The 25,747-nt window shown below is 58.4% G+C and overlaps 1 protein-coding gene across 3 annotated transcripts in view; it reads left to right on the top strand.

The window, feature by feature from the left end:
* SMG6 (SMG6 nonsense mediated mRNA decay factor) overlaps positions 1-25,747 on the top strand; it is a 74,356-nt gene that overhangs the window by 6,628 nt on the left and 41,981 nt on the right. For 2 of the 3 annotated variants that reach the window (XM_088138657.1, XM_088138655.1), the window contains exons 2-10: positions 3,956-5,534; positions 6,607-6,799; positions 7,795-7,905; positions 8,266-8,372; positions 10,676-10,754; positions 11,095-11,205; positions 11,281-11,472; positions 15,437-15,498; positions 18,958-19,103. In XM_088138657.1, the coding sequence (XP_087994783.1) occupies positions 3,956-5,534; positions 6,607-6,799; positions 7,795-7,905; positions 8,266-8,372; positions 10,676-10,754; positions 11,095-11,205; positions 11,281-11,472; positions 15,437-15,498; positions 18,958-19,103 (2,580 nt within the window). Of the gene's footprint in view, positions 1-3,955; positions 5,535-6,606; positions 6,800-7,794; positions 7,906-8,265; positions 8,373-10,675; positions 10,755-11,094; positions 11,206-11,280; positions 11,473-14,364; positions 14,384-15,436; positions 15,499-18,957; positions 19,104-25,747 lie in introns of those variants that run through there. The other variant, XM_088138658.1, reaches the window with a different exon arrangement.

Genomic DNA, 25,747 nt, shown 5'->3' with positions numbered 1-25,747 from the left:
AAGGCCCGTCTTCTGGACCCCGCTTATCGGAGTTCTTTTACTGAGGGGGTCCGAAGCATGCCCTCTCTGTGTGATCGGGTGGGACAGGTTGAAGTCATGGGGGAGATAGATACTGGGTTCAAGTGCATGGAACAACAGGCCAAGGACTCCCTCTTTCAACCTCAGTGGCCGGAGAGAACGCCTTAAACACATTTATACTTGGAAATCCAAGTGGGTGACATTCAGGGGCTAAACTCCAAAGAAGCTGCTACGACCTAGTGCTCTGCTCTCTCTGGCCAATAAATACAAATACCTCTTGTGCCCCAGCCATGCCCTTTCCTAGGTCAAAGGGCACTGCTCATGGTCACTCATGCCTTAGTCACCTTCCAGTTGGAGTATTGCAATGCGTTTTCCGTGGGGCTGCCCTTGAAGAGCAATTGGAAGCTGCAGTAGGTCCAGAATGCAGCGACATGGGCAGAAACCCCACTGCTGTGTGAGCTGAACCGGCTTCCAGTAAGCTAGGTGCAATTCAAGGTGCTGGTTGTCATCTTTAAAGCCCTGCGTGCCACGGAGCTGGGTTACTTGCGGGACCACCTATCCTTGATGGTTTCTGCCCATTCCACTAGATCTGGCAGGGTGGGCATGCTCAGTGTCCCCTTGATGAAGCAGACTTGCCTGGTGGGGCCTCAGAAGCATGTCTTCGCTGCCTTGTGGAACAGCCTCTCCTCGGAGATACGAGTGGCTCCGATCCTTTGGCCTTCGGAAAAGCGGTGAAGACCTGGCTTTTCTCCCGGGCACTGGGGCTGAATAGGGTGGTTGATGGGGCTGGCATAGGGTGGTCGATGGATGAATTTGAGTTTTACCGGGGCCTCGACATGGTTTATTGGTTTAAATGGTCTGTGTTTTTATTCTGTTTGTCGCCCAGAGTTCCTCCTGGTAGATGGGCGGCTGTATAAATTGGTTTAATTAATTAATGAATTAATACAGCAGCTTTATTCACGTAGCACGCTGTGCCCAAACAGAGGAGCCACTCGATGGCTGAGTGGGTTGGTTTGGCTCGCACAAGATTCTCGGATGAGCTGGGTTTCGGCCGGCTGCCCAGCTTGGCCTAAAATGTTTCCCGAATCCAGAGGTACCTTATTGTTCTAGTAAAAAGTGTCACCCAAATGGCTGACAGACAAAGAAAAGGAAAAATTAACAAAATGCTGTGCCCATCAAATCAACCTCATCATAATGTGACAGGCATGTGGCACACTGAGTGGGAAGTTAGCTGTGCTTGCTTGCAGGGACATAAAGGCCTCCTTGCGTGATGCTCCTTCCTGTTCTTTGCTTGTAGAGCTAAGGCCTGGTGCTGGTGCTCGGCACGCCGGCTGACTCTAGCTGGGGGTTGGGGACCTTTGGCCTGATCCGGCAGCCAGGCTGTGCGGACCCCCGTGCCCGGGAGCCAGGCGAGTACCCGCGGCTCGTCTGGTTCCGTTGCCCACCCTGGCTGAGGCGCTGTGTTCCGGAGCCTGTCTTGCCAAGGCTCCGTTGCCGCGGGAGCAGCTCCCAGCGTTCCGATGCCTGCCCACCTGGAACCTCCCCCCAGCAGCAGGCTGGGCATTCCTGGTTGCAGCCCGCAGACTTGCCATGGCCCATGGAGCTGAGCGGGGGGAGTCCTCGGCCACGGTGGGGATGTGCTCCCCCGGAGAAGGTCTGTTCCCGCCCTGGGAAGGAGCAGCCGCTGGGGTTAAGGGGGGGTCTCCGAGGGGCTCCGCCTCAGTAGGGAGTTACTGCTTGGTGCCTGGTATCTTAGCTGCTCCGGGAGGGTGACGATGCAGTCGCTACAAAAACCGAGTGGGGGGTGTGTGGCTCCGTGTAGTCAGCTTCCAGAGGCCTTCTGAAAGAGCCAGGTCTCACTATCCTTCAGAAGGGCTCCAGACTAAGGGTCGTCTTCCTTTGGGGGGGCAAGCTGCGCCAAAGCAGGGAAGTCCCCACAGAGAGTGCGTGCCATCAGGCCCTCCCGCTGTACCACGTAAAATAGGGACTTTCAGCAGGCGCTCCCAGGTTATCCAAGAACAGAATCTACACGGTACGCAAAAGCACCTCACCCTGCTTAACGGGGTTACCAGCCCCTACGGTTGCACTCGGAAACCCAGCCGCAGCCCCCATAGCGAGGTGGGCTGCCCAGTCAGCACCTCCCGGCCACTGCGTTTTGGATCAGCTGATATTTCCTATAGAATGAATTACCCAGTGGCGGATTATGTGAGTCAGGCCAAAAGTCAAACTCTAAAAGGTTTCAGCATGGAATACGATGTGAATATACGTGTCGCTAATTTGGTTAGCATGCCCACATGAATTAATTAATTAATTAATTAATGGCAGGCTAGACATCTAATAATAGAAGCAGCAGCAGCGTTTGACTCAGGGTCATGCTTTGGGGAAAAAAGACTCAGTTTTATAACTGCCACCATTCGGTTGTTAAGGAGTTCAAGTAGCAATGGCTGCCCAGGTGAGGAAGTTAAGAGAAGCTGAAGGGATGAGCGTGGTGGGAGCAAGAAGGGAGTGTTCTGGTGCTGGCAGGTAACTCAAGAAGGAGCAGGCAAAGCCCTGGAGCCTGTCTCTCCCTGACCTCTCTCGCTTTTGGCAGCACCCGCACGTTGGACCCAGCAGAATTGACACCGCCTGTGCCATCAGGTAGCAGATACCATTCCTTGGGCCAACCGGAGTTGAAAACTTCTGAGCCTCAGAGACTCTTACCTGACATAGATTTCTGTAGATCTCTAACGCCCATGTTGCTTCACTGATCTGACTTTAAAGCAGAAGGGGTATTGACTATTTAGAATGCCTGTGAATGCTTATCAATCGTCTTATTGGCTTAAAAGTACGCAGGACACGCAGTAGATAATAGCAGAAAACTAGACAGAGCATAAAACATCTCCTGTGGTTTTTTTTATTATTGTCGTTTTAATTGTATTTTAATGGCTTTTTAAATTCTTTTCATTGTTTGGTTTTTTTCTTATTTTAATAGTGTGCACTGCCCTGAGTCACAAGTGTGAGATGGGGAACTATCTAAATTTAATAAAATAAATAAATATGGGAAGAGAGGTGAAACATTGGTGGTTTCAGAATCTTTATTTAAGCACAAAAGTGGGCTTTTTCTTTCTTCATAACTTTGTTTTGCTTATCTTTGATTTTCTGTTTTTTGTTTGTTTCAATTTACACGCGCGCGCACGCACGCACACACACATTTACTTACTTACTTACTTACTTACTTTTAAAAAGCAGAAATTTCCTAGGGTTGCATCTCCTACCTTTTCGTATTAATAAAGCCATGTCATGTCCTGAATCTATCAAAAGCCATTACAGGTAGACCTCACTTACCAACTGCCTCGTTCAGCGACTGTTTGAAGTTATGACGGTGTTGAAAAAAATAACTTTATGCCCAATGCCCGCATTTACGGCCTTCGTAGCGTCCCTCAGTCATGTGATTGCCATTACAGTCAGTATGCATTGTCCTGTGCTTGACCCGTGGTTTATCATATTTCCTCCCCTTGCAGAGTGGAGAGATTGGAGAGGAAGGGATTACAAGAGAGTAAGCAAGCACACAGTGGGAAATACACATTGAAAGGAATGCGGTGGCACACTCAGCCTGGTGTATTCCCCATTGTGTGCCTACTTACTCTCTTGTAATCCCTTCCTCTCCAGTGAATGTAAATACAAACCTTAATCCCCTTGCTAATTATCTCAGTGCCAGGGTGAGCATTCCAAAGGGCAGGGGAGTTGGGAAAAGGAAAGCACTGTTATGGACATGTGATTTCCCGCTTAGTGATTGCTTCGCTTAATGACAGAGCTGCTGGTCCCAATTGTGGTCACTAAACGAGGACCCCCTGTATAAGCCAGTTTGCTCCCTGGTGAGCCTCACCCTCCATCCACCTCAGCTGCTTTAATTGCCTACTGTGGGACTGACGGTCATCTTGTGTTTTCCCTGCTGCAGAGACCATGAAAGAGCCCCGGCATCGTAAAGACAACCGGCGTCCAGATCTCGAAATCTATAAGCCTGGCCTCTCCCGCCTCCGGAACAAGCCTGCCTTAGCAAAGCAAGAGCTTTCAAGGAAGGAGGAGGCCCAGGAAGAGGATCCTGGCCACAGGGAGCCCTCAGCTGCTTCCTGCAGGGAGGATTCCCGTCCCGCCCAGGCCCCGCTCGAGGGAAGCAGCCAGCCGCCAAATGGCTTCCCGGAAGGGTCTCCCCAAGGCCGCCTGAGCACCCCCGAGGACTGGTGCCCTCGGATCATTAGACGGGCCAAGAAGCCCGACCAGCAGATCTACCAGCCTGGCAAACGCCTGCAGATCTCGTCCCGAGAGACGGTGGCTGCCCCACTGGCAGCTGAGGAGCTCCCCGTGAAGGAGGAGAGGGGAGCAGACTCTGAAAAGGATTCTGGGAGGGGCGGTGAGGGCCCCAGGAGGCCAGGGGACCAGGAAGGAGACCTGAGCCAGGAAGGGGCCAAGCCTCTGTGGGGGGAGAAGGGCAGGCGAGCTGAGCGGCCCAGGAAGACCAGGGACGAGCCAGGCCATGGCAAGGCCAGCCCCCCCAAGCGCTACTCACGCTCGGACAAGCGTCGCAGCCGCTACCGCACCTGCAGCACCAGTTCGGCAGGGAGCAACAACAGCACCGACGGGGCCCGTGGAGAGGCTGAGGCGGGGAAGAAGCCCCAGGAGAGGCCCCGTCCACAGAAGCAGCTCTCGGCCTCCTCCACCGACTCCCTCGAAGAGGACAGAGCTGAGGAGGCCCAGGAGACAAGGAGGCCCCCGGAGCACAGCTGGCTGTCCCGGAGCTTGGACGGGAGAGAGGCCAGAGGAGCCCAGGGGGGCAGCCGGGCCACAGGCAGGGGTCTCTCAGCCTCCCATCCCGACTGGCGAAAGGGCAAGCCCGCTGGGGCCGGCCTGAGGGACTCCGCGGAGGCTGGGGAGGGAAAGCCCCAGACCAGGGGCCGCGGCATCCTGGTACTCCCAGCCAACACAGACCTTTCCACCAGCAGCACTGGTTCTCCTGAAGCTCCCCCTGCGGGGGGGGCTAGGCTCCTCTTTGGCAGCAGCAAAGGCACGCGAGGGTGGAGCCGGGGGGGCACAGCCCGTCGGCTCTGGGACCCCAACAACCCAGAGCAGAAGCCGGCGCTGAAGAGCCAGGGGGCCCAGCTGCACTTCCTGGACACGGACGATGAGGTGGCCCCCGTGCCCCGAGGGGACGCCCGCCAGGCGCAAGCCTCCTACTATCGGTTCCAGAACTCGGACAACCCATATTACTATGGAGGGCCCCCATACCCCTACACAGGATACTCCCTGCCCTATCCGGTGGGCACCAGCAGTGAGGTTTACCCTGGCGTCTATTATCCCGCTGGCTACCCTAAGCAGGCCGAGCCCCCCAGCCCTGAGGTGGAGCAGCAGAAGCGCAGCCTGCAGCAGCAGGAGCTCAGCAAGGCCCTCCGAGAAGCTGGGCACCTGGAGCAGCAGCTGAGCAACCTTCTGTCCCGGGACCGGCTGAGTCCTGAGGGCCTGGAGAAGATGGGGAAGCTCAGGTGGGGCTGGAGGAGGGGCAGCCATAGGCGTTCCGCCTCTGCTGGGGAGTGCCAGCCTGCTTGTGGCGCTGCCCCAGCTGTGCCGAGTACCTCTTCCCAGAGGAGCAGTGCTCAGGGGCTCAGAGGGTTTGCCTTTATGGGAGGCTGCCTCGGAAGGTCTGGAAGACGCAGCTCCAGGGTGGGCGGGGAGGAGGGGGAGGAGAAGGAGGGAGGGAGGGAGGGAGGGAGGAGGACCTGTGCCAGGCCGCCCAGGGCAATCGGTCCATGGTTTTTCCGGTGGGCCCTTGAACACTGGGTCATGGCAGCTGCTGCCCAGAGGCCCCCAGGCCGTGCTGCAGGAGCCTCATTAGCTCTGGAAGCATTACTTGACCCCACTAGGATTAACGGGCGGGGGGCCGGGGGGCGTCTGCCTGTCAACCCCTGGGAAGTATGGCAAGAACGGCCCCCGAAATGGTCAGCAAGGACGTTGCAGAGCTGGGCTTTCTGGCCAGGAACAAGGTGACTAGATTTGAACAACACACGAAAGCCTGAATGTATCCGAGTTAATATGGCACAATTCTGTGTTCACACCACATGGTGTGCCCAAAGAACGAAGCGGACTGCAGCTGCACATGAGGGCCTTGTTCCTGCCACGCAGCCGACTGGAAAGCGTGCAACCCCGTTCTGTTCTAGCCTAGCCTAGCCTAGCCTAGCCTAGGATGCTGTGCAAACCCACCTGGAGCACAAGAGCTCTGGCTTCTTCCTTGAGACAGAGGGAAGAGGGCCCGGTGTATGTTAGGCAGCTGGATGGGAGGGCGTGGGTTTGCCAGCAGCTGTTAGCCGCGGGAGCTGCTGGTGCTTCTAGGGGACTCTTGCCTGTGGATTTCTTGAGGGCCACTGTTGGCCTGTGAGAAAGAAGAGGCCAGGCCAGATGTTCTCTCTGTGAATCACTGAGCTGTGGCGCCTTTGCTGCAGGATCAGGGTCTGTTCTGGAGCAACGTGTGTCGTGCAGCAGACGCCCGAAGGCGGCTTTCTGTGAGCCGTGGCTGGGCAGCAGAGCCTGTCCACCGACCGCTGGCATGTACCGTTTCAGGGCAGAGATGCTGCAGCTGTACGAGCACTGCCTCCTGACTGACATTGAACTGGCCGATGCCCAGAACGTGGATCCGCTGCTGTGGAAGAATGCTTTCTACCAGGTGATTGAGAAGTTCCGGCAACTGCTCAAGGACCCTGCTGGGGAGAACGCCCAGGAGATCCGCACCAAGCTGCTCCAGATCCTGGACGAGGTAAGGTGGTGGTTTGGTGGGGGGGTGGCCAGAGTCTTGGGACTCCGTCCGGCAGATTGTCCCGAGTGAAGCAGAAAGCTGAATGGATACCTGTGTGGGTGTGGAGTGAGTCATCCTGAAAAGTGGCTTTTAAGCGTGAACGCAGAGGGGCCCGGAAGGAGGGGGAACCTGTCGAAGAGAATGTGGTTCTTGGCTTCCCTATCACGGCTGGGGGGGTAACGTGCTTTTCAAAACTATGAGGCAGCTGGCTTAAGGGGCAAATTAATTAGCTCCCCAGCACCAGCACTTACAGATTTACCTGGGGAGCAAGTACGTTTTTTAACCAAAAGTCAAAGCAGAAAATCTGCAAGAGGATGGAGCTGATGTTTTCAGGTCCACAGAGATGCGTAAGAACTATGCTGGAAACCCTGGGAAGAGGCAATAGCTAAAGATAGTATAGTATCTTTTGATGTCATGTTCATCTGGACTTGGCAAAAGCTGAGCTTAAAAACTTAGATGAAGGTGACAACTGCCTTAAGTAAGACGGAAGGGAAGAACGTTCTACCCTTTGCCCGCAGCAAGGCGAAGCCTGCCGGCCACTTTTGCCTGTCCCCCATTTGCGTGATGGACATGCTGTCTGCGTTCGGGAGGGCAGGCTTAGCCCTTCAGCGGCTGCGTTTTTCCCCAGTATTCTCTGCAGCTCTTTTAATAAGGGGCAGGCAGGGGCTGTGTTGGTGCGCCTGTGTGCCTGGAAGATTTTTTTGGTCTCCTGATCCAGAGCCCTGCACATTCCTGTGAAATGTGCCCGGGCAAGATTTCCCTGGAAGGACCGGGGCCGAGGAATCACCTGGCCGCCCATCTTGTCTCCAGCTCTCCCGTTACTGCCGCGGTGGGGAACAGCATGGAAGATCTGAATCCCTCCTCCCTTATCCCCAAACTAGAGGTCGTGTAGACTCTTCCCCCCCAAAGGCTCATGCTTCTTGCCCTCACCCCTGCTGCCTTTTCTCCCCCCGCAGGGCACAGTTTTCTTCGATGGCTTGCTGCAGAAGCTGCAAGTCACCTACCAGTTCAAGCTGGAGGACTACATGGATGGCATGGCTGTTCGTAGCAAGCCGCTGCGGAAGATGGTGAGAAGAAGGCCCTCAGTGGGTTGGGGGGATGACACAAGAAACAGTGGGGCGTTCAGGGCACCCCGGGAGCTCCCTGAGCCACAAGAGCTGCATGATGGTGGGGCCCACGTTTTGGGTGGTTGGGGGCTGGAAATCTCTCTCTTACGGCAGGCCCCCTTGTTCTCTGCTGAAGAAATAAGCTGTTTCTTGAGGGGTGACAGCCCTGACCTTGCCATGAGCCAAGAAAAGGAGCGGGGGTCACGACCCCCCTGAAAGCGGGCAGCGGCTTCTCCGGCCTCTCCGTGCTCTGCCCCGGAAAGGCTTACAGCTGCCCCCAGGACCCCTCTCTCCACTGGGTTGCTGCTGTTCCTTTCCCAGGTGAAATACGCGCTCCTGAGTGCTCAGAGGAGCCTGATTTGCCAAGGCGACATCTGCAGGTACCGGGAGCAAGGCAGTGACACGGCAAACTATGGGAAAGCACGCAGGTAGGGCACGTGCCCGGGGCAGAGGGACCGCCTCTCTGCCTTGGGTCATGGGGGGGGTCCACAAGGGGCGTGGCAGCCAGAGCGGATCTTCGATGGAGCTGGGGGTGGGGATGAAGATGGGGTTTAGAGATGCTGGGGAGATTATTTCATTCAACTTACCAAATGCCACTTTTCAGCAGAAAAGGGGGGTCACGGCATGGTTCTGCTTTAGCGCCTGCTTGCCTAAATAGACGCTTAAACCCCGATTGCGACACTCAGCAGTTTATAAGGCAAAACGTCCATCGTGTGCAACAACCTGCAGAAGGTGGGTGGATTTGATTACAGCACCACTGGATGCACTGTCGAAAGACCGGATTAGGGAGAAATCGTCCTGGAGAAAATCCGTTTGGGTGGTTGCTAAGAGCTGATGCTGACTTGATGGTGCATAATTAATTAGCCAATCGCCACAGCACAGAAACAGTCATAGCAAATATTTAAAATAATCATAAAACCGGAGCACGTAAACAACTCTACGGTGCTGTCTCAATTAATTGAAAGTCTCCCAGAAGAGCTGTTCTGGCTTGTTTCTGAAAAGCCAAAGGATAAGAGCAAGTGTGCTGGTGAACTCTTCAAACCGGGGGCCGTAACAGAGATGCATCTCTTCCTGGCTGTGCCGCTCGGCGCTCCCGGTAGTGGAGGCGGCAAGCAGGGTTTGAGCGGCTTGCGTCAGGTCAGTTCTGGTTGGAAGAGGTGGTCTGCCGAGAACCTCGGTGCCTCTTAAATCGCCCTCGGAAACCTGCGGCAGTTCGTGGTGTCTAGTGTCAGCACAAGAGCCACGGTGTCCATTATGGTTTCCAAGTAGTCTTCGAACGAGGTGCAATTCCATATGGAGGGTGTTGCAGTAGACCAGTGTTGTCCAAACGTGGCCACTTTGAGATGAGTGGACTTCAACTCCCAGAATTCCCCAGCCAGCCATGCTGGCTGGGGAATTCTGGGAGTTGAAGTCCACTCATCTCAAAGTGGCCACGTTTGGACAACACTGCAGTAGACTAATGAACAGGCTGGAGGTGAGCCCCAAAGTTACTGTCACCAGGTCCTCCTGGACCAGCCTTCCCATCCGGGGATGGCTGCGAGTCCAGGAGGACGCCCTGGGAGGGAGGGGGGAGGTTGAGAGGGCCCCCTGCGCTTGGGAATAGCAGTGCTGAAAATGCTGCAGCTGGGCAGAAACGCTCCCCCCAACCTTCCTGAGGCTCATCTCCGTTCATCCCCCCCCCCGAGACGTAAAAGTTTTACAATCCTGGGACCCTGGGAGGGAAAGGTCTCGGTTCCCCCCAGCCTGCTGAGAGGATGGCACAAACTCGCCCACAGGCATCCGTGCCCAGCCGGCTAGCTGAGCCCGGCCTGGCCTTTCCAGGTCAGCACGCCCCTCACCCCGCCCACACCCTTGGCCTAGAAAAGGGAAAGCCGGGGGGCGCGGGGGGTGAGCGGGAGAAGAGGAGCCGCGGCAAGCGGGCGAGGAAGCGGGAAGTGACGTCTGGGCGAGTGCAACAGCTGCAGGCACGCAAGAGGGCTGGCGGTCAGCTGCCGAGAGCACAAGCCACAGTAAGCAGCCCGCTCGGCTTGAGCGGTCAGTGGCAGCGTTTCTTAAGAGCGGAGCTTGGCGCTTGGCCTGCAGGTGCCCAGCAGCCATGGAGGGTGCAACACGCTGAGGCAGCGCCTCTTCCCAACGAGCGCAAGAACTGGTGGAGGGGGGCAAAGGCTGGGTGCCGCTTTACGAACCCTTCGCGCTCCCGCTCCCTAAACCTGATGTCTTAGGAAGCGCCAGCCCTGCCAGGGAGCCGTAGCATACAAGCACCACCTCTGTCCAGCTTGGCTTCCGTTTCAGGCTGTCCCTTCCCGAACGAGCGTAGTTCTGGTTCGCGTGTCGACCGCCAGAGGGAAGGCAGAGGCCGTGCTGTGCAGGAGGAAGGCCTCGAGCGCGACCTCTGGGCAAAGGAGGCAGGAGGGGAGGGTTCAGCTCTGCCTAAACCCCAAGGGGCGATTCTTTCTGGGCAGTCGGGTCTGCCAGCGAGAGTCCTCCTGGAGGAACGCCCGCCAAAAGCCAGCGAAGGGCTGAGGCCTCGGAAAGCCTTCCTGCCATTGAGGAGCACAAGCTGCGCGGACCCCGGGCCTTAGGCAGCCCTTGTGACGGACGGACCCCTCTCACTTCAATTTCGCCCCTTCCCCAGAGCAGTCTGGCAGAACTCGCGGTCAGCAGGTGCCCCTCTGGCACGGCTCTTCCGCGGCTCCGGCCGGTCGCTCACTTGGGTCTCTTCTTTCCCCAGCTGGTACCTGAAGGCCCAGCACATCGCCCCCAAGAACGGCCGCCCATACAACCAGTTGGCTCTCCTGGCTGTCTACACGGTGAGAGTGAGGCCCCAGCGAGCCCCGGGGCTTGGGCACGGCTGGCCTGCCACCGACTCGTGCCGGGGGAGGCGTGCGCTACTTGAGCCGCTGTAGGTGGGGATGGTCTGCGCAAATGTAGAGGGTGTCGGGTGCCAGTTACATCCGGACCCCAGGCCGACCCTGCATTGCGCCAGGCTCATTCTTCTTTTCCAGGGCCTCAGCGGAAGGCTTGGCGGAAGCCTCCGTCGCCCCCCGTGGCTTGCTGTCCCCTTCCCTTCTTGCAGGCGGGGTGGCGGACTGGGGCTCGGGCCAGCCTCGGGGTGCCGGCCTGATGCCGTGTGTCTGGCTCTCTCCGCAGAGGCGGAAGCTGGATGCTGTCTACTACTACATGCGCAGCCTGGCCGCCAGCAACCCCATCCTCACCGCCAAGGAGAGTCTGGCAAGCCTCTTCGAGGAGACCAAGCGGAAGGTACGGGGGGGCCGGTCAGGCCTTTCTCCATCTCTGCCCTCCCCGCGGTCCTCACGGCCTCTCCTCCCCGCACAGGCGGAGCAGCTGGAGCAGAAGAGCCCCGGCCAGCGCAGGCGAAGCAAGAGGCCAGCCTTCCGGCCCTCGGGCGACGACGCCACCCGCCTGGAGCTCTGGATCCACCCCTCCCACCCCCGCTCCGGCCAGGGCCACGAGTCCAGCCGTGACTCGGAGCAGGACAGTGGGCTCGGGGGCCTGAGCCCCAGCGATGTGAGTACTGGGGGCACGGAGCAGCGCAGCGCTTCAGGCGGCCACAAGGTGGCGCTGCTCAGCTTGTTGGCGGGAGAGTCTTCCTCTAGCCGGGGGCGGGGGGGGGGGGCAGGCTCTGCTCTTCCAGGGTGGGTAGGACATGGCGGCGGCCCTTCCCCGCAGGTGCTGCTCTTGCAGACGGGGGGGGCACCTGGGTTCTGGCCCTCTCCGCTCAAAGTTTGACGTGGTTTGGTTCGCGTAGGTAGGAGTGCGACGGGCTGCGGCCAGGGGGCGGGAGGCCTCAGAAACATGAAAACGTTATTTAAAACGTGTGATAAAAATTAAAGCAAGCAGCCTCTTGCAGAAACAGTTTTAAGATTTTAAGGCATTTTTGTCAGCTCTAATGTTGAAGTTTCGAGGTTTAATTTCTAAAAAAAACCCCAAACCTTTTGAGGCCCTACAACATCCTGCAAAATTGCACAGAGCTGCCCACTTCCGGAAAAGTCTGAGTATGTTGAGTGAGCCCAGCCCTTTGTGGTTTATTCAGTAAACCATGGTTAATCAGACCTTGCGTATGCGTCTCCAAGTTTGTTGTCCTGATCTGTGCCGAGCTGGGGGGCTGCCTGCCATGCAAAGGACCCTCCCCCGTGGCAGAAATCGGGGCGTCGGGGTTGGTGGGGGACCTGTGGATCGGGCCTTGCAGGAGGCTTGTGGGGCCCGGGGGGCTGGCGCTCTGGGTCTTGGCCCCGGGGCCTGAGCCTGCGCGGGCGTGCTGCAGGAAGAGCCAGCATCGCTCGCTGTGGTTGGGAGCGCCCCCCAGACCTCCGGTCTCCCTCCGCGTGCGGCTGACTCCGCAAGGAGTCGGGGCTCTGGGCGAGGGAGCAGCCAGCCCCGCGCGCGTCCCCGGCAGGCCTGCCCCAGGCTGCAGGCTGGTTTGCAGAGGCTGCTCCCCCCCCCGCCGACGCTGCTGCGTGCCAGTTCCCCTCTTCCCCTGGGAGCGTGTTTGACCTGGGTCACCAAAACCACCCCGTAGCCTTATTTTGACTCGAGCTGTTTCGTTTCCAGCTGCGAGGTTTGATCTCTTTCCTCTACTGGAGAGAGAAGTTCTCGAGGAGGAAGCCGCGGGTGCCAGGCTGCAGTTGGGTGGTTAGATGCGAAAACCACGTGCCCGGTCCCACTGGCTCGGGGACGTGACACACGGCACGCAACGGCCCTCCGGACCCCTGGCTGCCCCCCTCCCTGGTGCTTGGGAACGGAAAGGCTGTCAGGGGAGTCCCCTTCAAAGCTGGTGTCCCTGCCCCTGCCCCCGCCCCCCACAGGGCGCCCTGCTTCAGGCTTTCTGAAGTCGTCCCTCCCCCCTCCTGACCCCGTCTGACCTTTCGCTGCCACCCACAAGGCCGGGTAGGGCTCACGCTGAGTTTCCAGGCCTGCAAAGGAAGACTCGTCAGCGCTTGAGACGGAAGCCTTGGGGCGGGGCGGGGCGGGGCGGGGGGGTCCTGCTTGGAACAGGCGTGGGCCCCTTTGCCCTGGGCCAGCCGTGTTCAGAGCCCGTCCCTTTTCTGGGTTTAGACCTGCTGGAAAGGGGGCTCCGTTCCTGCGCCCCTCACAGGGCAGCCGTGCGATTGCGCCTGCGGCCCCCAGAAGCCTCCCCCTCCCCCCGCGCACTTGGAGCCCCAGATCACACCTGCCTAGGCTTCCATGAGGACTGGCAGCTTTTCCCTGCCTCCTTCTGAGAAGCTGACTTCTGTCTCCTGACATATTGTGGAAGCGCTCGGGAGCTTCAGTTATTTGTTGAGCTTCCTTTCCAAGCGATTCACTGTTGCGTCTGGGTCAGGCAAACAGTCCCAGCTCCCTTGGGCCCCAGCGCGGCCTCGCGGGCTGCGAGAATGGTGCCCTCGGGTGGCTGTCAGCCAGGCGAGCTCTGGGTCTCGTGCGGAGGGGCACCAGGTGCCAACAGACCCGTGGAGCCCCCTGCCTCTCTTCTGCTTGCGGAGGTCGCCTTTCGTGGCCCCTTTCGAACGCCACCGCTGCTTTCTGCTCTGCAGGGACATGACAGCTGCTGGGGGGAGAGGGTGCTTCCGGACCCCAGTAAACCTTTTCCACGTGAAATGGCCGCCCCCTGCCCCTGGAGCAGCCGCCTGGGAGTCCTTCCCTCCCCTGGAACTCGGCTCCCGCCTGGGGCTCCGCGCTCAGGTACCCCTGCCCGGCCCTTCTCCTTTCTGGCCACCCCCGGTGTCGCTGCAGCATCGTGGGGGTGACAGACCAGCCTTCCCTGCCCTGGGCTGCCTCTGGGCACGTGGGCCGAGTCCCAGAATTCTCTGCCGGATCCATGTGAGCTGGGGAATCTTGGGAGCTGAAATTCACACCTGTGAACGTGCCGGGATGGGGAGCGGGTGCAGGATGCAGCTTCCCGCGTCCCCCTGCTCCTTAGCTTCTGCTCTCTGTGGCTGGGTGGCTTCTTCCGGACCCCCTGCCTTCTCAGATGGATATCTGCTTTTGGGGCGCCTGGCCTGCCCCTCTGGTTCCCTTTGGCTCTCTGGGGCTGGGCCGACATAATTTGCAGCTGTTTCGGTCCCTGTCCTTTCCTTCCGCCGCCAGCTGCTCTTTGGCCTGTCCGGAGGGGACTCCAGGCTATGCTCAGAAGCCTACCTCGGATCCCCAGGGCCCTCCCGGCAGGTCCCCGTCAGCCTCTGCCTTTCCCCCAGGGCTTTGAACGGAGGCTGCGGCAGCCTGCCTCCCAGGGTCATCGCGAGGGCAAGAGCGGTGAGGTGGGAAAAGCCCCCTGTGCAGGGACGGGCAGCTCTCCCGTCTGCAGGGCTTGTGAGAGAGCGGAGCTGCCGCAGCCACAACTTTGAGGAAGTGCCCGTGGGCTGGTGCCGCTTCCTCTTGTGGGCCAGGGAGCGTCGGAGGTTCCCAGAGGCCTGCCTGGCAGGTGAGTCACGCAGGAGCTGAGTCATCTGGAGAGCGGCCGCCGGCAGGCGCTCTCAGGCGGTGCGGCTCGGCAGGTTGCGGCCCGGCGGCAGCACCGCGGGGGGAGAGGAGCGCATGCTTTTCTCTCTGGGTTCTGTTCCAAACGGCAGGCGTGGCCCCCTCCCAACGCTCCTGCGGTGTAGGCTAGGCCAAAGGTAGCCTAGAAATGGTCCTAGTTTGCAGAGGGTCTGCAGGGGAGGTGGGGGAATCAGGCAGGGGCCTGCACTTGGGAGCCTCAGGCTCAGCGCCCCGCTCTGCGGGGGCTTCTCTGCCCACCAAAACATTTGGAAAATGGGGCTTGGGTGACTTAGCCGGTCCCTGGAAGCGAAGCTGGTTTCTGGGGCCGGCAGTAGAACCAGCCCGCCTCTCCTTTGGCATGATGCTGCCTTGATCCTGCTGCTGATCCAGCCTCCCCTCCCTGGAAGCACAACCAGGTTGTTCAGGAAGAGGATGGGGGAGGCCCAGGTCAGCTGAGGGCTGGAGCACAAACTGGGAGCGCAGCGGGGTTTATCCTGGGGACACCCCGCTCCCTCCTGGCAGCCTGGCGGTTGGCATTCTGGAGGTTGCAGCTCAGAGGATGGGGGGAGGTGGGCGCTGTCGAGGCAGAGCAGAAGGGGCGCAATCCCTGCTTGCCGGGGCTGGCCTCGCCTTCTGGGGGCTCGGCAGCAGCCCCCAGCACAGCCTGCAACGGTCCCGGAGCTTCTGGCCCTGAGCAGTCTCGCAGCAGGGGCACAGGCCCCATTGCAAAGGTCCCAGTGGCCAGCAGAGGGGGCCACGGCGCCACGACCCTCCTCCTGCAGCTGTCTGGCACTGGCCCTCGAAGGGCCTGGGACGAAGGCTGGAGGCCGGGGCACGGCCGCTTGGTTCCCATCTGCTGTACCACCCCCTCGTCCCTGGCCAGGTTCTCCGGTCACTCGGGACTCCGGGCTCGTTCGCAGGAAGAGGGAGAGAGAGGGCCGGGATTGTTTTCTCATCTTCTCCATCGTATTTCCCCCCTTTTTTCTTTCCCATGCAGCTGAACAAAAGGTTCGTCCTCAGTTTTCTCCATGCCCATGGGAAGCTGTTTACCCGGATTGGGTAAGCCTGCAGGATGTTTGTTTTATTTTTCCTACATTACGAGGCCTTTTGGAATTCAGTCCTGTGAGCAACTGGGCTGGTGCTTGGAATGGAGGGCATAGGGTGTGATGCTAATGACCGGCCTCGCGGAGGGGTGCAGGGCTGCGCTTCTCAAGCTGGCCGAGCGCTCTGCCTGGGGGGCGAGGCCGGGGGCTGCTAGCAGGGCTGCAGCAGCTGCTCTGCCGGCTCACAGCAAACACCCCGTCGTGTCCAGCAGTTGGCTTTCAGCAGCCCCCAGTCCGACGTTCAGAGGGAAGCTCTCAGCCCTCCCTGGCCATCTCTCAGCAGCACTGCCTCCACGGGGGCGGGCCCCAAACAGGGTGGACTGCGAGTACCCTGCTTTGCCACCTCCACGTGGACTTCTGGGAACGGCAGGAACTGCTTCGGTCCCCTTCTGCTCGTAGCCAGGCCTGGGCTGCTCTGGATCATAGAGTCCTCGGGAGGGAAGGGGCCCTGGAGGTCTTCTAGTCTAACCCCCGCCCAAGGCAGGAGTCCCCAGACCATCCCGGACAAACGGTTGTCCAGTCTTTTCTTGAAAGCCTCCAGCGGTGGAGCACCCACAACTCTGTTCCACGGCTGACTCGCTCTCACGGTCAGGAAATTCCTCCTTATCTCCCGGTTGGATCTCCCTCCAACGAGCTTCCGCCCGTTGCTCCTCGCCCTACGCTCCGGGGCGCTGGAGAATCAGCCCAGGCCCTCCTCCCTGGAGCAGCCCCTCAAGGATGGGAAGACGGCGATCCCGTCTCCCCTCCGTCTTCTCTTCGTTGAGCTACGCATGCCCGGTTCCTCCAGCCGTTCCGTGCAGGATTTGGCCTCCAGACCCCTCGTCATCCTCGTTGCTCTTCTCTGCACTCTTTCAGGGCCTCAGCATCTTTTTTGTATTGTGGTGACCAGAACTGGACGCAGGATTCCAAACCTGGCCTCACCGGTGCGGTGCAGAGTGGTACCATCCCTTCCCTTGATCTTGATCCTGTCCCTCTGGATGCAGCCAGGACCGCGCTGGCTCTTTGGGCAGCTGCAGCGCACGGCTGACTCATCCTTACGCGGTGGTCCACCAGGATGCCTGGATCCCTGCCGGGAGCTGCCTGTCCTGTGCCTCTGCACCTGGTGTTTCCTGCCTGACTTTTCTCTCCACTGAACTGCATCTTGCCCTCCAGCATCTCAGCAGGGAAAGGGCTTGGACTGGGAGATCCCTGGCCCCATGGATTCCCCATTTCCCCCGCTCTTGTGTGAGGAACTAGTCAAGTGCCCCACATCCCACAGTGGCCCCCCAGGAGCTTCTGTGAAGCTCACAGACGCGGAAAGGGGGCAAGGGGGAGGTCGGGTCTCCAGCTTAGGACCGTGGACCGAACCAGCCTAGTAGCTGTCAGTAGCCCAACCCTCAGCGCCCTGGCCCACTCCCTTTTAAAGCTCTTTTTCGGGACCATCACCACCCCTGCCAGCAGCAAGCTGCATAAATAGGCCCTTCCCTTCACCAGCCCTGTGGCTCCCCCATTTGGTTCTGAAAAGTTCTCCCCACATTTTCCATATTGTGTGTGAGTTTCTAGGTCTCCCCGGCGTGCCTTTGCCTCAGACTTGACTGCTTGAGCCCCCTAATCATTCTGATTGCCCTTTTCTGCGTCTTCTGCAGCACTACGGTATCCTCGTTCAAATATACACTGCTCTAAACTTGGTTTCCCCCGAGATAAATATAAATACACAGTTACAGCAGCCGCTTTATTTTCAACCCCATTCTTCATGATTCAAGACAGGGCAGTTGCTTTTTTAAAAGCCAGTGCAATTCATGAAGAAGTTGACACTGCTGCCGAGCGATCCGCCGGGATTCCAAGACCCGATTCCCGATCCATCACTGCCTGTCCAGATCCCATTCGTGTATACGTGAACTTGGGGTTCCTCTACCTTGCTCAGCCCTTGCTTACGCTGAACCATTGGCTGTTCTGAGACCTGTTTCCCCGATCTTGGACCGAGATCCCTTTGAGCTTTCCTGCAATTCCTTTTTGATTCCGTTCCTCCAGCTGATTGGTATCATCGACAAACTTGGCCGTCTTTCTGGTCAGCCACAGCTTCAAATAACTGGCCTCAGACCGATGGATTTTGTTTCGGTCGTCTCTCCAAACTGCCCCTTTCCCCTGCCCTGCGTTTCCTGCTTCCAGTCCAGAGGAGCCTGTCCTCTTACTTCGTGGCTCTGCAGCTGCTCAGCAGCCATCCCTGGGAGGGTTTGTAGGAGCCTTTGCGCATCCAGGTATGTGCGGTTTGCTGGATGCGCCCTTGGTGACCCTCCCCAAAGTCTGCAGAGCACGAGAGAGGTGAGTCGCATCTTCATCGAAGCCCCGCTGGCTCGTGTTCAGCGCAGCTCATTCTTCTCTTCTGTGCCGGATTCGTATTTTCTAGCATTCTCCTCAGGTTGGATGTTAAGCTAACAAAGCTGACATAACCGGTGCTCCCCTCACTCCCTTTTTTAAAATTGAAGTCACATTGGTATTTTCCAGTCCTCTGGAACAGATGTCGACCTTAAAAAGACATTTATTTTTGTCAGAAGATCAGCAGTTCTTAAAACCTCAGGTGAATACCATCTGGACCCAGGGCTTTATTTAGTTTTACTTTGTCAAACAGGGTTATAATTTTACTGTTCGCCCCCTGTTTATTCACTTCAAATGGGGGCCCGTGTCCTGCTGAGCAAAAGCAGAAGCAAGAACCCCGCACTGACTCTGCAGCGCCCACACCCCTCTTCAGGGACAGTTGGGGGGGTGGTTGGGGGGCTCTTGCCCGGAGGGCAGCTGGGATGGCAAAGCCCTTGCCTCTGCAGCAGACCCTCCTGGAGCCCCTGCTGCCACTCCAGGCTCCTGCACAAGGCAGAGGCTTGTGGATTTTGCCACCCCACTCTGATTTGGGGTCTCCCCACTGCCTGAGGCGTCTGGGGGTGAGGTTGAGCAGGCAAGGCTGCATAGGTTGCACCGCTGCCACCCCACGCCCCTTGCAGTGGCTTCAGAGTAAGAAGGGTGGCGCTGTGCCCGGGTGGGACTGGCCACTGGAAGAGGAGACTGTCGTGGGAGGGCCATGTGACCCCCCAGGCTGTGAATGCGGGACCTCCAGCTTAAATTCTGCCTGGCTGGCTCCCATCAGGGTCAGCCCTGCCTGTAGTAGTCACAGGGCTTGAGGCTGCCTTTCCGTTGACCTGACCCAGGGCCCCGAGGCACCAGGCTTGGGAGAAGGAGAAGGAGAAGGGGCCCGGGCAGCCCAGAGGAGCAGCAGGAGCCCCCCGCCTTCCTAGGAATGTCTCAGGTTCTGTCTGCAATGGGATGGGAGAGACCCCCACTTTTCTTTGGGTGAGGCCAAGCTAGTGGCCTCTGGAGCGCCTGAGATCTTTCTCGGCCTGCCTCTGGCTCCAGGGCTAACGCTTGCCTTTCTGCACCCCTTCAGGATGGAGACCTTCCCTGCTGTGGCAGCGGAGGTCCTGAGCGCGTTCCAGGCACTGTTGGAGCACAGCCCCCCACCGATCGGAAGCACCCGACTGCTGCAGCTCGTGGCCATCAACATGTTCGCCGTGCACAACTCTCAGCCGAAAGGTACAGGCAGGCCGGGGGCGGGAGCCCAAAAAGATTCCCCAGGCTTGGTGCCTGCGGGGGAATGAGGCCTTGGCTGTGGTGCTGTCCCCATGCTTGGTGGGAAGGGCTCCTTGTGCGTCTGAAAGACCCTAACCAGGAGCGGGCAGAGTTCTGGAAGCCCCCCTCGCTCTGGAAGTTTGGGGTTCTCTCGGTGCCCTTTCCTTCTGGTGTGTAAAATTGCTCTTGGGGACCTAAAAGCCTTGGGCGGTGGGTGAGATCCATCTAGTTTGAAAGGTACCCCCCCCCCCCGTTTGGCAGCAGATCCTCTGATCGTGGTGGGCAGGTGCCTGGCAGGCGCCCACCTGCCAGGAGATTCAAAGGCTCCTGAGGAAGCAGCTTCCCCAAGCCAGACCCAGGTGCCGTCTGGCTCTGGAGGTGCTCCCTGGTTCCCAGCCCTGCTCCGGAGGGCTGCTGGAGGTTGGATCGGGGCCTCTTGCAGCCACGAGGTTGCTCTGCGCTCAGCCTCTGGTCCTCCAGCAGCACCCTTTCATCTCAGTGGGCACACGCCACAGAGGGCCGAGGAAGTGACCCAGAGAAGGGGATTGCCTGGGTGCCCTTGCAAATTCCTTAGAAGTGGTGGACAGCCCTGCCCCCGCCCCACCTCCCCGGCCCCCCAGTCTGTGTTCCTTGGCCCCTTTCCCTCCTTCTCTGGAAAGAGGCGACAGCAGCCTGGGTGAACTCCGGGCAGAGGAGAACTGGGGGCCCCTTTTTTCTGACCACAGAGGCATGGAGAATGCTCCTTTGGGGGGGGCTTTTTTGGGGGAAGTGGGGCGTCTCATTCTGGTGTGCAAGCTAGTTAATTGAAGCCGTGCCTTTGTGGCAGGGCATCTTGGAGAGGGGAACAGAAGCCCCCTCCCCCACCCATCTGCACCCAATTTATCCAGATCTGGACTCGGGGGCTTTCCTCCCCCCCGCTTTAATAATTTGTTTTATAATTGTGTGAATCAAACCCATCTCAGGCGCACTGTTCCGTTTTACTATATTATTGGATTATGGTTTACATGACTCATGGGACGATGAGCTTATGGGCCACCACTGGGATTGCTGCTCCTTCCCCCCTTCCTCACCCCAGTTCTTCTGGATCTCTCCCCACACAGAGCCGTGAATCTCTGGATCTCCCTTCCGGTCTTCTGGTGCCTTCCCAGCTGGGGAGGAGGCAGCCCCCCAAAGGGGCTAAGGGTGGGCCGCCCTGGCCATTCTTTGGCAGTGCTTGGGGGGGGGGGGCTGCATTTGGAACGGGAGCTTGGCTGCAGCGGCTGTGTCCTCCTTGGCTCGGCCTCCCTAAGGGGGTCTGTTTCAGATCCACTGGGGCCTGCTCAGTCAGGGGCGCCAGGTTTGGGAAGGTGGTTCGGGGCACACTTTGACTTCTTCCTGTCCTTGCTAATGGAAGGAAGGCAGGGATGCCCTGCACAGCTCAAGCACGAACGCCCCTCGGGCAGGAAGCTGTGGAAGCCCTCCGTGTTCCTCTGCTGATGGCCCTTGCCCTCGAAGGAGACTGTGCAGGCCCCTCCTGAGCACGGGCCTAGAATCACGAGGCTCCCAGGGCAGCGCAGAAGGTCCCAGGTTTAACCCTTGAACTTCCTGGGAAGGACCCCCCCCCCGAGACTGTGCAGAGACAGAATTCATGCCATGGTCCTGGGGGGTCCCTTGCCTCTTTCTCAAGTGGAAGTCCAAACAGGCTTGACACGACATCTGGGCAACTGCATGTTTCCCTTTGGGTCTTCCTCCCAGGATGCGCATGCAGACCCAAGGGGGGCTCTCTGGCCCCCATCTTCAGTCTGGCACCCTTTCCATTTCTTCTGCCCATGGGGGCAGGAGTGGGGAAGAGGGGTCAAGGTTTGTATGCACAGATGCTGCTGCTCCTGGAGGAGAAGACCTTGTTTGCGTGCTGGAGGGACGGCAGCTGACACAGCCCTGCAGTTGCCTCTGCGTGGCTCTGACTGGCATGGTGTGCCTCCCTCTGCCTGGCAGGTCTTGGCATCACGGCATTTGAGGCACTGCAGAGAGGGATCCTTCCTTCATGAGGCTCCCTAGAAGCTTCTAACCCTCTTTTTGCCCACAGTAGCTCGGCGTGAAGCCACATAACGCATATCAGGGTCGGAACACAGTTGGCGGGGTCTGGCTCACTCAGGTCCGCGATAAAAATAGCCCCGGGCTCTGCTACCGGCTCGGTTTAGTGCATTTTAAAAGCGGTTCTCATTGAAGCTACAGCAACCTCAGTTGCTCAGGAGTAGAAACAGCTTGTGAGGAAGTGGCCACCAGCCCCATATTCCCCAGCCCAGATGGGCGGGGCCCCCGTGGCCAGCCGGGCAGGAGAGGTTCTCCTTGGGCCCGAGGACAGCCAGCACCAAGCAAGCCCCGGGACCCTGGGGGCTGCCCCCCCAGCAGCATCCTTCTTTCCAGGCGGAGGGGGCTCTGGAGGGCCTCTGCTCTGAGCGGTGCTCCCTAGTCAGGCACTTTTTTGCTCTTTCACTGGTGGGTGGATAGGTCCATTAAGCTTTAGTCAACCTAAATGACTTGACTTAACATTAAAGGGAGAGTATCTTATGTGGTCTTCCCAGCTGCACCTGGGGAAAAAAGGAACAGCTTTTGACCATCATGTGGACTCCCGTTAATGGTTGTCAAGTGCAGCGGCCTGGCTGCAGAGTCCCTGCAGAGCTCAGCACTAAAAGCTGGGGCCCGGCTCCCAAGGGGGAGGGGGGATTCCTGGGTGCTCGTTAAAGGACAGCGGTTTCTCTGACCCGGCACCCTCTGATGGAGTAGGGTGGCCACGGTGGCCGGTGGCTGGTGGGAGAGGCAGTTCCGCCCATCGGGGAGATAACGGGACCGCGTTGTCGTTCAGCACATCCTCATGATATAACATGAAACTGAGAAAGGAGGAGGCCTTTGGGGGATGCCAACGTCCTCTCGGGCTGCAGGGCGTGCTGGTCGCTGGGTGGCTTTTCTGTTTCCTTTCTCCTTTTCTGTGCTTTGCCAAGACTGCTTGTCCTGAGGGGAAGCGCATACAGTAAGGGCAGTTCCCTACCTATCCTCAGGAGAGCCACCAGAACCCCCAGCGGCCAACTTCTTTGTCCGGAGGGTGACCCTGCAGGCGCTGGGACAGAATTGGCTCCTGGGTGGTGAACCTGGTTTTCTCTGTTAAGGCTCTGCTTCCAGCCCCCCCCCCCCCGCCGGCAACCCCCCCAGGGCCATTCACAGTAGTGCAACTTGTGAGCTGCGGGCTGGGCGACTGGACCATCCGGAGAGCTTACCGGGGGTTCCTCCTTAAGCTGGAGCTGGGAATCCTCTGGATGGGCTGCTGCGAGGTTCCGCCTGCTACGCCTCAGAGTTATTAATGACGTGACTGAAGAAGTGGAGGGAAGGCTATCAGGTCTGCAGATAACAACGGTGTGTGAGAGAGCCAATAACCGGGAAGACAAATTTATTTGGAACGGCCTTGATAAAATAGAGAAAGGTGCTAAATACAACAGAATAAAATTTGAGAGAGAGACAGGATGAGGAATACCTGGCTCGGGGACGGTCTTTCTGAAAAAGGTCTCGGAAGAGGAGTTGACTGCGTACTGGATATGAGCCAGCAACGCGTTGTGGTCACAAAAAAAACGCAAATGCAATTCTAGGTTGCCTCAACGGAAGGACATAATTCCCAAATCACGGGAGGTGATTGTTCTGCTTATTTTGTGTGCTTACCCCATCTCTGAGCCCGGGAATGGGTGGAATACAAATAAAGTAAATAATTCTATGAATGCCGTATCCAGCTCTGACTATGGCCCTTTGGGAAGGATTTCCCAGAAGGCCGGGGTTGGAAGGGACCCTGGAGGTCTTCCAGTCCATGCCCTGTCAGGGCTGGAGTCTTCAGATAGCCAGTCTTTCTCAACCTTGGCCAGCCTTGGCCAGAGGTCCCCATGCTGGCTGGGGAATTCTGGGAGTTGAAGTCCACCCATCTTCAAGCGGCCAAGGTTGGGAAAGACTGGATATCTGATTTAGAGAACAGCAACAACAGTGGTTAGAGGAGAGAGAGAGAGAAGAAATTGGGAGTCTTTAGCCTTGAGAAGGCTGAAGGGATATGTGGGCAGCCATATAAAGGGGTTGGTTAAGTAAATAAATAAATATGAAGGGCCCAAGGACGTTACGCAGAAGGAGGTCAGGCCCTGTTCTCTGGAGTCCCAGTCCTCGGTTACCGAAGAGCAGTTGGGAAGTTGGCGGAGCCTTGCGGATGGGGAGCCGGTGAATGGGGGAACTGCTGACCCTGAGAGGTGTAGGGCTCCCCGGCGCTGCCTGGGGGTGTTGGAGCAGAGCCACGCGCACTGCTTCATGGGGGCTTCAGTGCAGCTTCCGGGCTTAAGACCCCCTTCCAGCTCTGTGGTCCCTTAATTCTATGGCTTGTCGTTTATGGTGTGAGGCATGTTGGAACCTTTGGGTGAAAAGCGCTGAAACCAGTTTTCAGAATCAAGAGAGGTCTGTGAGTTTATGAGTCCCTTTTGTCTGTGGCAAATGGGAGCACTTCCAAGGCAGTGACAACACCTGCCCTCCCTTTTGTTTTCCGTTCCCTGGGGGCTTCAAGCCCCGGATGCTGCTTCGGCCAAAGCCCACCCCTTAATTGGAAGGAGCTGCCCGGATGTTGCCCTCCAGAAGCCTTCAGAGCACAGCTTCTCCGTGGTTCTGGAGCTCCCCAGACAGCTTATGGTTCCAGTCGCTGGTGGGCGTTGGCTGAGGAGAGCACCCAGAGCCTTCCTGCCCTTTCTGCCTCCTGGCAGGATGACCGGACCCCAACCCAAGAGCCAGCCTAGCAGGAGGAACGCAAGAGGCTGAACCCGGTAGAGGCAGTTCTCGGCGTCTGGGCCGGTGCATTAAGCTAACCTAGACCACGGCATAGCATTGTGGCTTGTTCAGCAAGGACAATTGAAATACGCCATGGGCAATGTGAGGTGAAGGCATGCAGTTTTGTGCTGGTTGAGCAATTTTGGTGTAGCGGAACCATCGCCGGAGAGAACTGTGGTTATTGAGCAGTCGGTAGTGCAATAAATAAATGAATGCCGGGTCGAATTGGCATCGCGTGCTGCATCTTTTCTTTTCAAGGTGTGGAAACCCTTTGCAGTCTTGTCTTGCCAGGGACAGTCAGAGAAGTGTGTAGCTTGGTGGGACAGCCCTCCTTGGCTGGAAGGAGGTCCCCCCTGGGCCTGAAAGTCAGCAGCTCGGTGGCTGCCAGGCAAAGGTGATGGTCTGGAGGGCCCGTTGCTCTGACGTCTGGTAGCCCGGGCGCCATTGGGGAAGAGCGTCAGACCGATGCGGGCTGCGAGTTGGGATGGCCTCGGGCGGAGGCTGCCTGGGATCCTGGGGCTACATGGCTCCACCAGTTGCTTTGGAGGAAAGGGAGCGGCCAACGGTGCAAGGACAGTAGGTGGGCAGCTCTGCCCTGTTTGCTACACGTGACCCATCCCTGCCATGTTGCAGAAACTCAGCAGCCTGAGATGTTTTAATGATAGTAAAGGCTGGGTGGGAGCACCTGGGCCCAGAGATTCCATCATCCCGCCTGCTTCATAAAGACAAAAGAAAATGCCCCCCCGACTCTCTCTCACACACTCACACACACAGACCCCAGTGATGTCCCCACTGCTCCCCCAAAGCTGTGGAAGGGGAGGCCTCTGGCTGTGCAGAGTTGGTCCAGAGCAGGATGTGCTGAGCTGGGTGACCCAACAGCAGCTTCCCCTGCCAGCCTTTCCTTCCAGCTGAGTTTGGGGCTGGAGAAGGCCGAGAAGCGGGTCGTGGTGTGGGTCGGCCAGCCAGAACGCAGCGGTGGGACTTGTGCTTCCCCAGCAGAGAAGCCCAGATTCGAGGGGGAGGAAGGGGGGCCGCCCGGAGCCAGCCACGGGCCTGAGTCCCAGGGATCGCTTCCAGCAGCGAACTTTCCCGCATCCTCCTCCTCCCCCCAGATGCTTTCCCCGTGCTCCCCTGCTGCCTTTTCTGCCTGTCCGGATCTGCAGGTCAGTCAGCAAAGGTGCCTCCTGGTGGGGGACTGCCCTGGGGGGGCTTGGTGCGAGGAGGGGGTGTGAGCATCCAGGCAAGGGCCAGCAAGGCGCCCGCCCTTTCCCTGCGTGCAGAGCGGAAGCAGCGCACTCAGGCCCATCTGCATTTGCTGAGCAAGACGCATTGCAGCTGCTGGGGCTGTGAGTCGCTGGCAGTGCACAGAGCTGCTGTCTGCTGGGGTTTACTGCTGTCTACATTGAAACATGGCTGGGGGTGGAAGAGTTAGTGGCACAGTGCCAGCCCCAGCCCCCCCTCCCCCCCCCTTTAAAGTCACATTTCCAGGCCAGACAAAGAATTAATCTCTGGGCACTTCAGATTGCTGGCAGCCCAAAGCAGGATGTGGGATTTTTTTTCTCCCTCTCTCTCTCCCTGTGTCTTGGCTGACTTTTTTACCTCTCGAAGAATTTGGAAGGGCCGTGAGATCCCCCCCCCCCTTGCCTTGGTGCCGTGCAGCTTTTCTGCACAACTGATCACCCTGCTGTGGCTTCGCCCCTAATAGATTTCATATGTTGATGCCGTTGACATCAGTATCAAACTATTCTACATGTGATCTGGTGTATTTCCTGCAGGAAATCTGCAAG

The sequence above is a fragment of the Python bivittatus genome, unplaced genomic scaffold (assembly GCF_059951505.1).
Source record: "Python bivittatus isolate LINGU-HERP-01145 unplaced genomic scaffold, Pbiv_v1 ctg000240_np1212, whole genome shotgun sequence".
Taxonomy (NCBI): Eukaryota; Metazoa; Chordata; class Lepidosauria; order Squamata; family Pythonidae; genus Python; species Python bivittatus.
The sequence above is the reverse complement of the archived record's forward strand: the minus strand, read 5'-3'. Positions and strand labels throughout refer to the sequence as shown.